The sequence below is a fragment of the Seriola lalandi genome, unplaced genomic scaffold (genome assembly GCF_002814215.2).
Source record: "Seriola lalandi dorsalis isolate HSWRI2012SDOR001 ecotype SW California unplaced genomic scaffold, Sedor1 jcf7180002054529, whole genome shotgun sequence".
Lineage (NCBI taxonomy): Eukaryota > Metazoa > Chordata > Actinopteri > Carangiformes > Carangidae > Seriola > Seriola lalandi.
Genome location: NW_019525082.1, coordinates 285,066 through 298,925, shown reverse-complemented (window position 1 = coordinate 298,925; position 13,860 = coordinate 285,066). Strand labels below are relative to the sequence as shown.

The 13,860-nt window shown below is 39.0% G+C and overlaps 1 protein-coding gene across 2 annotated transcripts in view; it reads left to right on the top strand.

The window, feature by feature from the left end:
- Positions 1 to 13,326, top strand: part of kcnip3b (Kv channel interacting protein 3b, calsenilin) — a 43,382-nt gene extending 30,056 nt beyond the window's left edge. For both annotated transcript variants that reach the window (XM_023414473.2, XM_023414476.2), the window contains 6 exons: positions 8,658 to 8,782; positions 8,900 to 8,969; positions 9,791 to 9,969; positions 10,371 to 10,475; positions 10,594 to 10,656; positions 12,143 to 13,326. In XM_023414473.2, the coding sequence (XP_023270241.1) occupies positions 8,658 to 8,782; positions 8,900 to 8,969; positions 9,791 to 9,969; positions 10,371 to 10,475; positions 10,594 to 10,656; positions 12,143 to 12,190 (590 nt within the window). In that variant the 3' untranslated portion in view covers positions 12,191 to 13,326. The remainder of the gene's footprint in view (positions 1 to 8,657; positions 8,783 to 8,899; positions 8,970 to 9,790; positions 9,970 to 10,370; positions 10,476 to 10,593; positions 10,657 to 12,142) is intronic.
- The last annotated feature ends 534 nt before the right edge of the window (positions 13,327 to 13,860 follow it).

Sequence of the window (13,860 nt, the reverse complement as noted above, 5' to 3'; positions counted from 1 at the left end):
GTGTATAACACGTTATAACTTAGCTGGCCTAGGCACAACAGTTGGTTTTGGGCTTACAGTGACACTAGTGTTGACCAATGAGACGAATGGTGGTGAGCTATATTGTCATTCAGATTGGAGGACTTGTTGTGATCCGTGTACATTGCCCCTGTAAAAATAAATGAATAAAATAAAGAGTGGAAAAGTGGTCTATGGGGCTGACCGTGTAGAAACAATGCCCCCCGCTTTCAGTCCGACTAGGGATCACTATTGCGGATCATCTCTCCTGGCTCTCTCGCCTCGATCACTGTCAACTCTCTACCAAGTAATCAGGTAGAAAAAACAACCGAACAAACAAAATGAAATAGATAGAATAGAATAGAATAGAATTAATTCATAAAATAGAATTAGTTTGAAAGTATGTTTTGATGTTTGTAAATGTAATATTAATTCTGGGCTGTCAGCAAATCTATGGCATCAGAGTGGAAAGAGGTTAATGGGATGTTTTATTTTGCCTACTAAGGGATATACCATAAAACATTGATGGGCCAATAGACTGTGTGCATTTGGGACTGTAAAAGAGACATCAGATACTGCTCTTTGAATGATGCAGTTCCCTTTGATTAAAGGTTTGGGCTGAAGGCCAGCCAGTCAGAGTGGCCTGCAGTCAGTTTGCCAAGACAATTACAGCAGGAAGGCTCCAGTTGGCACATTAGTGGTTCTCTTATGGCCCAGCATCATAAGTAATAAATACAACAAAAACATCAGTAATGCCCTTTCATAATTTATCATTCCTCATTCCTCTGAATCTCTCCAATCTTTAGTTGTTCCAATAGTGCCCCCCCCCCCCCCCCAACCTTGTCCTCCTCTTTCTTCTCCTCCTGCTGTGGCAGGGCCCACACCTCGGTTTAGCATTACTTCACATCAATTATACATGCAGTATCGAACAGGCTTTCTCTGAGACCGCCTAAATATGGAGCCTGGAGTACTCCTCCAGGACCCTGAAGGACACTGGCCATCCCTCAGTAGCCTCCGAATTTCTCCTCATATGTCTTCATCCCCATTCCTGCCACTTCATTACTCCATCATCTCCCAACGGGACTAATTTACTAACTACAGTGTCATTAACTCACCTGCTTCAACTATTTGGCAGCGGATATTGTCAGTTTAAGGCGTCTTTTGCTTTTCTTTACATGTTCACCTCTCTTCATGTTGGGATATTCAAAAGTCCAGATGTTGCGCTCTTTGCTGACTGGCTTTGGATAGAAATAGATTTAAAACAGGAGTCAGTGGAGGAAAGTAACTCTACATCTACTCAAGTATTGTGCTTAATCACAGTTTTGAGGTGTTTGTATCTACATTTATCAGCTGGAGTAACTGGAGCAATATATGATCGGTTAATGAAGTACAATACAGATAGAGCAAACTAGTGGTTCCCAGTCTTCTGAGTTTGTAAACTGCTATTAAAAAAAAAGCAGCAGGAGCTGTCGTGTCATGGACACAAATTTCAGACACATTTCACGTGGTTTCTTTTAAAATAACTGTTCACGGCCAAGATATAGGTAAAGTAAAACTATTCAGTCATTATCAAAAGAGCAAAAGGTAAAATTATATTATAATATCAAAACTTTGTTGTTTGTTTTTTCCCCTCTCCCATTAATCATCTCATGACCCCTCAGATTTATTTTGTGACCCTTTGGAGGGACCCGACCCCTAGTTTGGGAACCATTAACTGTATATTAACATATTAAAACTAGATTCACCTCGAGCAGCTACTACATTAAGATTAACAATAAAGTACATAATAATATAATTTCCAGGTGCCATGTTTCTGAACCAGAACCAGACCTTTTAGTTTAAGTACATTTTACTCTCAACTCCTCTGTACCTTTACTTTTAGTGGAGTAGGATTATGAATGACTTTTACTTTTTTGTATATCTTTAACTTAAGTAAAACATCTGAATTCTTCTTCAAAGACTTGTAGCAGCCCTGCTTTGAACATCAGCCTTGTGATGATCACAGTTGTTATCGAGACTCTCACTGTGGTGCTGATTCAGTTCTGGGGAAGTTTAGGAGGCATTTTGTAGTTGCCTATATTTCTTGTCTGTTAAAGGAAGATCTGCAGCTCCATCAGGGTCGGAGTTACTGAGGATACTGTGGTCATGTGCTTAGTAATATTTCTGGGAATCAAGGAGGATGTAATGACATCAAGAAGAGCTGACATTTTACAAGTAGCCCTGTAGCTAATTATTTACAATTTAAACTAAAAACTGAAAGATGTTCATTTTAATATAACGTAAGATGTGTGTATCAGACAAATCAATATTTAAGCAGCATATTTTTGAATGTCTTAAAACACATTAAAATCCATTTTGATACTGTGCACTCAGAATTTCCATATTTAGCAGCGGTACATTAGATGCCCTTTATCAGTCAGCAGGTCAATAAGCTCTAATAGTTTATTTGTTGCATTATTTATATCATCAGCACTGAAGAAATGATCCTTCAGATTTTGCTCTACAAAATAAATGCACAACTTCACACTCACTGTGTGTGCACAGACTTGAATTCGTTTGTCCACACATGTGTGCGTGTTTAAAATCCAGTTAAATGATCTGATCTCAGATGAAACCGTTGGCCTTTGATTGTTGTTTCACTCTGGTCCTCTCTGCTCTGATGTCGATTTTGGGTTCAGTCCAGCTCAGTCCTATTTTGGGATGGCATCAATGCCATGAAGTAGCCTTGTCTTTAGAGATGTACGAGCCCTATTCTGAGGCTCTCTGATACCGATATCTGGTATTTTTACTCCACATTTGACTCTCGTGCAGGATATTTTAGTGAATAACATCAATATACTGAACAGAGAGATGGGAAGGAAAAAAGTTGTTTCATTTGTTCATCTGTTTTTTTTCCAAATAAATTAACCGATTTCTTATAATGTGCGTTTATGGGCAAAAACTGCATTTAGCCATTTATTTCTACCAGGATAATAGAAACAACCTTCCATCTAGTTTCTGAACCTGAAGTGAAAGCATTTTGAAAAACTCTTACGAACCCAAGATTTAAAAAAAACAAAATTTTTACCAATAATAAACACAATACACATAAAGACAAGATCCCTACTATTCCTTGCTTAGGTTGAGAGAATAGCATAGAGTTGTTCTACAGTTTGACGGAGCTTTTGCTGTTTAGAGAAAAAAACTCTCACCCCCACGGGGTGAGTGCAGTGTTCAAAATACTCAAAAGACCGGTGAATGTCCACACCAAAGAATTTAGTTCAAATTGTTTAGTGAATCTTTTCAGCAAGCAATGAACAATTACAGAATTCTGGATCAGATGTGCCTTTTCCTAACCAATAACAAGTGTTGGTCAGTCCACAGTCTGACAAACTAACTTTCCCTGATCCAGTGTATTTATACAAGTACAAACAAAGAAATGTGCACGTGCGTTTTGTCGTCTTCTGATTGGCTCCGCTGGCTTCCTCCTTCCCATCTGACTCCAACCTTGAGTGTGACCTAAAGCTCAGCACGCTCAAAGGAAGACAGTTAATATATACATATAAATTACCAATTATCTACCTCTGTTACCTCCGGCTGCCCCCCTACACATGCCCATAGGGGGATCTTTATCAGTGGTTGTAAATAGCTTCCCTGAGGCAGATGTTTAAACAAAAACTCACCCTTAGCACCTAAATATCCACTAGCATAAATCATTAAACAGTTTTAACTTTAATAGTCTGAAATACTACAACAAGTTCGAGGAGTAGATTATGCTCTGAATATCTTCATAATGTACCGACTGATGAGTGGTATCTCTAAAGGAAAGTATTTACAAGTAGTATTTCTGTCATGATCAACCCCTGTGTGACTTCCTGGACTCCTTCCTGTGTTATTTCCTGTTTTATTTTGAAATTGCTTCTCTTATGTGTCTGTTGTGGCTTTACTTCCTGCCTTTGTGTTTTTTGTGTTTTTTTCCCCATCACTTTTCTTTGTCACCTGATGTCTGTTAGTAATCACCTGAGTTTCCCTGCCAACCTACACACCTGTTTCTAGTCTCCTGATTAGCTCCACACAGTGTTTATTGTCAGCCTTTGTCGGTTGCTGGCTTTTGTTCCTGTACATGTTCGAGTATTACCCTGTGTTTAGCTACCTGAGTTTAGATCACCTGAGTTTAGTTTCCTTCTTGCCCTGCCTTCCTGAACTCCTGTTTATCCACCCGTCTGCCTGGAAACCAGCTTTTGTTCACTTATCAAAGTGCCTTTATTGCATTTACCTGCCTTTGTGCGTGTCTGCATTTAGGTCCTCCTCTGATAACCATAACGCCACATGACCCCCCCCTTGTGAGTCTCCCCCTCGGGATCAAATACAGTCTTATCTAAACATGTAACAATACATCATACATCTTTTTCTTTTGCTCTCTGAGATGAGAAAGGCAAAGAGGATGACCGGATGTTAGCCCTGCTTTCCACTTCAGGGATCGTGAGCATGACTTTGTTTACACAAGGTCTCGAAAGTGTAGACCACAGTGACAGTCAGAGTGAGCGCGAAACAGATCTAAAGTTATCAAATAAATTGATAAAGATGTTGTTATGTTCAGCTGACTTGCCTTCAGTTATCACTGTGCACTCACAGCAACGGGCTTAAGGACCAGCAGCAAGTGGTCTCCCCTCTCAGGCCACATGCTGTATGTGCATTTACTCAAGTACTGAAGTAAAATTTTGTGGTGATTATCTATTTCGGTCAATCTCTCTCTCTCTCTCTCTCTCTCTCTCTCTCTCTGTTTGAGATTGGGTAAATATTTCACATACTTGGTGGGGCACCATATCTGTGGGGCAAAGGATCTTAATTGTGAATAGAGAGAAAGAGGAATTTTCTCCCTGTGGGATGACGTTAGGCTACCTGTTCACATTGTAAATCTCAGTTTAATGCGTGTGCCTGCGCACCGTCTCTGTTCCTGTTGTTTCATTAGTCTCCACTACGGAGAAGCAGCAGCCTCTCCTCCAAGATGAGACAATGAAATGAGTTTTGAACAAGTGTCACAGGACCCGAGGGAGCGTTTGCTCGCTGTTTCCCGTTATTACATGAGTATGAGAGTGTGACAGGAATCCACTGAGTTAATGCAGCATTAAATCTGTGTTACGGACCCCAGGAGAGTCAGGGGAACAATTAGAAAGTGGATCACAGAGCTGACTGGGGAAATGGGATTCAGGACACCTGTTGACCTTTGCCACCCCCCTCTCTGGTTCCTTAAAGGCAAATTGTTTTCTGTATGTCACATTTAGCAAAAAGAGTTAAAAACCTCTTTTAGTGCAATCCATTTAAAGCTGCGGTTCTCAGTGCCTCGACGTGTTCGCTGTCTTTTATGTAATTGTTTTGATGAAAATGGGAGAATTGTAGCTCTCCCCTGGTTCCTCAGGAGTTCACAGGTTAATTATCAGAAACTAGGATGCGAGATGGAGGGAGGATATAGAGGAGTTCAGTCACTCAGTCAGCGCTCAGTGGATAAATGTTGGACGTCGTCTGGATCTTTGATGAGAGTTTTGTCGTCCATTAGAGGAATAATTTACACTGGAGGAATCCCAAACCAACTGCTTTTGCCAAAAAAAGAATGTGATGTGAGAGTATCTGAGCTTGCTTTTCATTTGCTTGGATTTTCCATGGATTATCGTATTGGTCCAGATTTTTTTTTCTCTCCTTCTGTCTCTCTCTCGCTCGCTCTTTGAAGGCATTTTTACAGCAATAATCTGATCCATTTGACCTTAAAAAAAGACCGTCAGACCCTGCTCTTAGTTGAGGAAAATATCCTGAAAGATCCATTAGAGCAGGAGAGAGCACGGGGGGAAAAAGGCAGTCAATTAACAAGGTGGAAGGAGAGACTTATATAGAGTAACAGAAACTGCGGGAAAAAACTGTGACAGAAAAAGTGATGAGTGAGTGACGCTGTTTCGGAGACGGGAAGGGAGGACTGAAGGAGAGGTGTGTAGAAAAACCGATAATGTAGTAGAGGGTAAAAGGAAAGAAAGGACCGTGGAAGAAAAGATAGAAGACGAGGGGAAGATGAGTGTGAGGTGGGAGACGGAGGGTCTGCAGACAGTTGGGATCGTCTGCCTGGTGATCATGTTCCTCAAACTCATGCACCTGCTGGGCCTGATCGACATCACCGAGACCGGTGAGACAACCAGGGAGAGGGGCACTGAGGAGGAGGAGGAGGAGGAGGAGGAGGATGGAGAGCTTTTACTTTCCTTTACTTTAATCTTGTTTGTGAATGTCGTCTGCATATATATGAATCATGAGAAGAGTCGAAGTGCTAACAAAGATGAGACAACCACAAAGGATGTAAATAATAAAGTTGTTTTTTTGTTTAAATGGGATTCGATTGCGAGATAATTTCAAAGGCTATTATGGAAAAATGAATTAGACTTTGAAGAATAGGGCTGGTAATATTCGACAACCAGCACCAACAAAGTGTTACTGCTCGTTTCACGACATCTTAACCGATCAGTACATACATTACAACACTTACACACAACTAACAAACACAGCAAATAGGTTTAGAAAGAAGGTTACAGACTGATTGCATGTTCTTTTATTATAATGTTGGTTAACAAATTTCACAAGTTGCAAAAATGTTAATACTGAATTTATCACTGACAACTATTTGTGTCCCGCCATAATATCCACTGATAGTGACGGCAGCATTATGAACCTTTTTTATGGTTGTGTTTAGGGACTCACAGCATTTGTTAAGGTCAGGGAAAGATTGTGATCGTGTTTAATACAGAAAAAGTTCACAACACTCATCAAAGCCACAATCTTTCCCTAACCTTACCCTGTCAGTAAACAGAAACACAGACATAATGTTTTTTTTATTCGGATCCGGAGGGGAGCATGGGGAGTGTCTGAAACAGCTTTCACTATCATCTACTTGTCTCAGTGTGCACACGTTCATTTCTAGGGTTTTTCAGCTGGTCTGATAATCCCCTAAATATTACCAGTTCTAGCCGTTTGCTTTGAAATGTGATGGTCAGACTTTAGCTAAGCTGTTAGCGTTAATTCTATAAAGGCACTGTGTCACATCTTTAAAATGTTCAGACATGCAAGTCGCAGGTATATTTGCCATTATGTCGTTTTGGCAGAATATTAACACCATTATGTTGTCCGCTCATTAGCTGTCTTCCACTCACAAGCCATGGCTTTAGCTAGCTGCCAACAGTGGAGTCACACTGGTCGCAGTAAAATAGCTGAAGCACTTATCTGTGGCTTTATATTACTTTCATTTCTTCCTACTTATCTGCCATTATAAACACCAATACTGATTTATCTGCAATGAGATTTGTATGAGCTGAAGAAATCAGCCCACTAATGTATCGGTCAGTCTTCATCTGATGTATGTGAGTTTCCCTGTTTTAATTATGCCTTGGAAATTCACATTCAAAAGTAGGTCAAGCCAGTTATGATAATATGACATGAGTGCACCATTACATAGAAGTGATGTTAAATGTAGATACAAGATAGATTTTTGTCAAAATATTGTTTCCAAGGTTAAGAATAAATTTCATGCTAAATGAAAAAAATATATAGTTTGGTCATCACTTAGTAATTTGTTTACAATAGAAACATAGGAGACTTACTTCTGATTTTACACATGGTCCCATTTTCTCAATGGGAGAATTCATCTGGTGAAGAAGGTCAGAGGTCGTCTCCTGCTGTCTCTTTCTCACTTTGTGCGGGACTGCACTGTCTTATTGTTTTAAATGAACCCTAAAGGAACAATGCAATATTACATAAGAGTGGATCACCTCCTGCCTCAACTCTTAGTCTGTTTTGGTTGATGTTTCACAGTATATTATGTCTCCTCTGGATGTTTAATCAGAATAACTTGCTCAGCGCTCACTGTACAATCCTCTCAGTGACTCAGTGACTTGACTTGTTATCTTTGTTTTTTTTTTTCTTCCTCTTACTATCAACTCTCCCACTGTTCTCCATTTACTCTCTTTCACTCCATCTTGGTGTCAACACCCCTCCTCCTCTTCTGTTCTCTCTGTGTAAAGATGGTGAGTATGGTAACCATAGAAACCCAAACTATACTTGGAGAAAACTTCCCTCCTTTTTTTTTTTGAATGTTTTCCTTCTCCCAGCCGTGCAGTGCTTTCTCTTAGTGTGTGTGAACTCGAAACCAATAACACCATGACACTTGATTGTGTATTTGTGATTTGCTCTGTGAGTAAAAAAAAAAAAAAAAAAAGTCGTTTTTAATTGATTTTCTCAAATTCAGATTTTCTGCAGTGGCTTTTTTTTTTTTTTCTTTTTTTTTTTAAAGAACAAAACGATATTTGTTTGGTGAAATTTCCACCATAAAGAAAGTACCTCCTCTTCTTTTTTACTCCCTTGTTTGCCTGCCTTTTGCTCCTCTGCAGTTTTTTGCTAAACCTCTCTCTGAAGCTCACACGTTCTCCCCGCCTCCTCTATAACAAATGCCTCCCTGTTGAATGTGTGATCCCACCCATCCCCAAATGTTGACCTGCATCACACACTCAATGTCTGCCCCATCCTCCTTCTTTTTCTCTCCATCTTTCTCTCTCTCTCTCTCTCTACATTGCTTCTCTCTCTTTCCTGCTTCTCTCTCTCTTCCCGTCTGTCTATCCACCCCTTTCTGTCCCGCTCTCTTTCTCCCACAGACAGCAGCGACAGTGATTTGGAGCTGTCGACGGTGCGTCACCAGCCGGAGGGGCTGGACCAGCTGCAGGCTCAGACCAAGTTCACCAGGAAGGAGCTTCAGTCTCTCTATCGAGGCTTTAAGAATGTACGTCTGGCTGCCGGCAGCTGAGACGGTCTTAATTGCTTTTCCGCCATCATTATGCTTTATATAGATTTGAATTATTCTAATATATATCTCTTTTTTTCTACCTCTCTCGAGCAGGAGTGTCCCAGTGGGTTGGTCGATGAGGAGACATTCAAGTCCATCTATTCTCAGTTCTTTCCCCAAGGAGGTTAGATGTTAAAACAATCTCTCCTCTCCTGTTCTGTCTTGTTAGAGACTATGATAAATTATTAGGGGATGGATCGTTTCAGAGTTGGTTCATTTTCTTGCATGATCAAAAATAGTTAATATTTTGGATCATTACAATGGTGGAAGAAGTAAATTCCTAAGTTAAAGTAATAATACATAATTTTACAAAATACAAGTAAAAGATCTGCATTCAAAATCATACTACAGAAATATTTTCAGCAAAATCTACTTAAAGTATCAAAAGTAAAAGCACTATAGAGTGCCTCCTTTCATTATATTAGATTAGTAGATTATATTATTGGATTATTGTTACTGGTCCATAAATATATAAGCAACCTCTTACTGTTGTAGCTGGTTGATGTGCAGCTAGTTTTAAATACTTTATAGTCATTACTATACTGTATTGTTATATATAGTATACTCAGTCATTAACCTTGTAAAAGCCCCAGTGTTATAAAGACAACATTGAACAAAATTGTAGGGATTAGTATGAATTGAACATTGTCTCCCTAAAGAGCTCTTCCCAATCAACAGCCAAGTTCACGTTATTCTACATTATAACAGATTGCAGTGAAGTTAAATGCACCAAACAGAGTTCAGCACAACCTATGATAGATAAAGTAGCTAACACCCCTCTGACCCCTGTTAAGTGTTTCCCATAATGTTCCTAGCTCCTAATTCGACTCCTGAAGTGCAGCAGGTTGTGTCAAAATAATAGTTCTATTTCCGCATCAAGCTTGAGGACAGGGTGTAGTCGAGAAGTTAGCGTGCACTACTTACATTTCCCGTTTTTTCCCACAGATGCAACCACCTACGCTCACTTCCTGTTCAACGCTTTTGACATTGACAGAAACGGTTCAATCCGCTTCGAGGACTTTGTCATCGGCCTGTCAGTGTTGCTCCGAGGTTCAGTCACTGAGAAGCTCAACTGGGCTTTTAACCTCTACGACATTAATAAAGATGGCTACATCACCAAAGAGGTACATGTGGGTTATCGGATACGCAACTTTTTGACAATGAAAAGTTGGTCTACTCAACGTATAATTCCAACATTTTATAATTTGTTAAATTGAAATGAAATGAAATGAGCATTAATCATCTATGTGTCATTACATTCTGGCTTTTCTAAATTATATTCAGGGTAATGTAATGTTAAGTCTATGCTCTGCAATTTCAACTCAAACCAAAGTAAGTGTCTTTCTGGTTGTGCTGTATCATTCATGGGAGATGCCATGTTTAATCTTGTTCTGTCCGTGTCCGTAAAGTTAGTTTCATTCATGTGGTGTAGCTTAGAGCTTTGTACATTTGAACTTATCGTGGGTGGAAAACAACAAATAGTTATAATAGTTAAACTCTTTCACTTCCGTCCTCTTCTCTTCAGGAGATGCTGGCGATCATGAAGTCAATCTATGACATGATGGGGAGATACACCTACCCCAGTGTGCGAGATGAAGCGCCCTCCGAACATGTGGACAAGTTCTTCCAGGTTCTGATCGCACACAAATAAAAAGTGTACAGTGCTACAAGTTTAGGAAAATGACAAAATACCAAAACAATGCTGTCTTTATGTGTCCTGTTTTCTTTCTTCTTTCTTCTCCTCACAGAAAATGGACAAAAATCGCGATGGTGTAGTGACCATTGAAGAGTTCATTGAGACCTGTCAGAAGGTGACTCACACTTTTTCACCCACTCGCTCACACAAACAGATGAGCAGCACTTTCAAAAAGTCACAGTTACTCATGCACATAAATACTGCCCAACAAGCCACTGACCCTGGTTCAGTGACAACAGAGTGTCACTGGTTAATCAGGCACTGACTAAGATTATCCACATTCATGTTTCCCTTCTCCCTCCTGAATCATATCCACAGCCTTCCTCTTCCCTTCTTATTATAATGCGCTTATTTTTAAATCAATTCACCTTTAATCCCGTTATAGTTGGTGGTAGTTTTTGTGATCGATAGAAACCACAATAGTCTATTTTCATGTTGAGGTTTACTGCATCATTAAATTAAATCCTTTTTTTTTTTTTGTTCAGCTAAAGATGTAATATTTTCAGCACTGCTTCAGTAAGGTTTAGTGTTTTATTTTTGAGAGACTACGCCTCAGGCTGAATTTGGTTTTTGAGAATTTAAGTTTAAATAAAACACTGACGGTGAAAATGACTCATGATACATACACGTCATTTTTTTTCTTTCAAATACACGATATCAAACAATATTTTCGTGCAAGACTTAGGTTATTATTTGCTTCTTTGTGTTTGGGTGAGTCAGCAGACCTAACCTGCATGAATCTACATGACTGCTGTTCACGATGATGTCAGTCACAATTCCACTGAAGACATGTCTCTGTGTGTTTTCTGCCAAATTGTAGCTAAAAAACAAAAACAGGTCGTTACAGCTGCAAAAGGTGAACAATTCTACCTAACATCTACAGGCTACAGTGGAAGATTTTACCTTCTGACGTAATGGATAGGTGTGGGTATTATGAGGCAAATGTTTGCTGTTGCTGTGGAGTTATGTTGATGTACAAGCTGTTTGGAGACTTGGGATTTTTTTTGCTGCTGGTTTCATGAGAGATTAAACTATGTGGGCTCACCTATGTTGTGTTTGGTAGTCTGTAAACATCAGTGGAGTTCTGACTCAAATGGGGTTAATAGATAATAACCGAATATTCAGTTTGAGATTATCCATGTGTTTAATTTACTGCAAATTCAAACATTGGTCAGTTAATTTGCTGCAACTTTGCAGCTGTTGTGACATGAGTGTGTATGTGCTATTCTTCTATACCAAGAAGAATTACAAATTCCAGGCCCGCTGTTATCAACAGGACATGGTGGAAGATTTATATTCATAATCACTGATACTGAATTTAGAGCTAATTTTCTAGACAAAAAGGAGAAAGTTTTTAATATGCTCAGTGAGTCTGATCAGGCCTTTCCTGTGCTCTACATGCCATTTACTGCACATATTCAACATATTAAAACTTTTCAATTTCACAAGACTTGACTGCAAACTACATTTTAACATTGGCCACTTGATAAAAAAACAAAAACAAAAGTATTATGTCTAAACTTTTAAACAAATCTACCTAAGAATTGTTTACTTAAGACTTCTGGTGACAAATGTTTTTGTCTTTTATCTTTTCTTTCCAGGACGAGAATATCATGAACTCCATGCAGCTGTTTGAGAATGTGATTTAAGGATTCAAGATTCTCTCGGTCGTTTTCCTCCTCCACTAGCCCACGTGCACAACTCACACACAAATGCAACACCACCCCCCCCCAAACTACTCCTCACTAAAACATGACATCCTGCCATCTGGCACATAATGTAGGTACTGTAAAGAAACAGAAGCTAGAAGTTTTTTTTTTCTATTTTTCACTGCGCTCTTTAACTGCATCTTGCAACTGCTTCTGGATTAAAAGGATTTACAGACTGAAGAAGAACTTCCTGGGTAAAATTCTCATCAATCTAGTGTGGTTTTTTTTTTTTGTGTGTGTGTGTGTGTGTGTGTGTGTCCTCAATGAGGCAACACATGAGTCTCCTTGAGCTTTTATCGTCAGACAAAAAGGATCAACAACCAACAAGGAGTGAAGAGGCTTACAATAATCCACTGACCTGAGCACACAAGGACACTAGCTTTAACACTAATACACTTCGTTTCTCTCTCTGACACACACTCTCACACACACACACACACACACACACACACACACACACACACACACACACAGAAGCACGGAAAAAAATCGCAGCACACTCACACACAAAAAAAGGAAATGAACTAAAGCATGTTTGTCCTCAAATATGTGATGTGGAATTAGCTTGCACTACAATTTTATGACTATGTATTATATGCGCCTGAAATTAAGGCTCTGTAGATACCTGCACCTGATACACCGCCGATGGAAACCAGTGTGTATGTATATATGTATAGTGAATAGTTATATATCCTATGTTGTATTGGTCTCCTCTGTACTGAACTGGGTGATGGACTAGGACCAGAATTGAATATTTGTTTAAGAAATCTGTATGTTACTCAGTTTAACATTATGTTTAGTAACAGTTCTTCACAGAATTTAAATGGACTATTCAAAGATTTCTCTTTTTTTGTATTTTGAAAGATTACGTTAAGCTGGTCAGATTGGAAAAGTGAGTCTGTGCGGTACTGTGAAGATACAAAAGGACTGTTGAAAGTGTGTTCTTTTATGCTGAATTAAGGCTTTATCTTGGTTCCTCAGTATCTACGAGCATGCTGACTCTAAGTGCCGCAGTATTATGTACAGTACGGTAAGACCTTTGTGATGTCGGCTGATTAAAGATGCTGTCAACAGCTGCAAGCTCTCCTTTTTAATGTGTCCCTTCACTGCATTTCCCTTCTGCATCCAGATAACAGAGAAGCAAAAAAAAAAAAATGTGGGTCAACCAACAGTAAGTGAACTGGCAAGAGTTTCAGTCAGTACAGAAACTGTGACACATCAAAAACTAAAATAAGAATGTTTTGTCAGCAAATGGGACGTGTGAAATTTGCTTGCACCATGTATGTGATACTTTATACTTATATACCAATACAGTTCAGAGAGAAATATCATACTTTATACCACGTTACATTTATTTGATAGCTGTAGTTACTTTTTAACTTGTGATTTTACATTTAAAAACAATATAAGCTTATAAAATACAATACAATACAATACTTAACAACTTGTCATATTTCAGTTATATTTCTCTAAGTTGTCAGTTGTCCCACCAATGAGACGTTCTCAGATAGTTTCATTTAAATAACAGTTTAAGGCCCAAAGAGATCAAGTTATCCAATATTTCTCACTAATAAAAGATTAGAGAAAAAAAAAAATCAATACCCAATAAT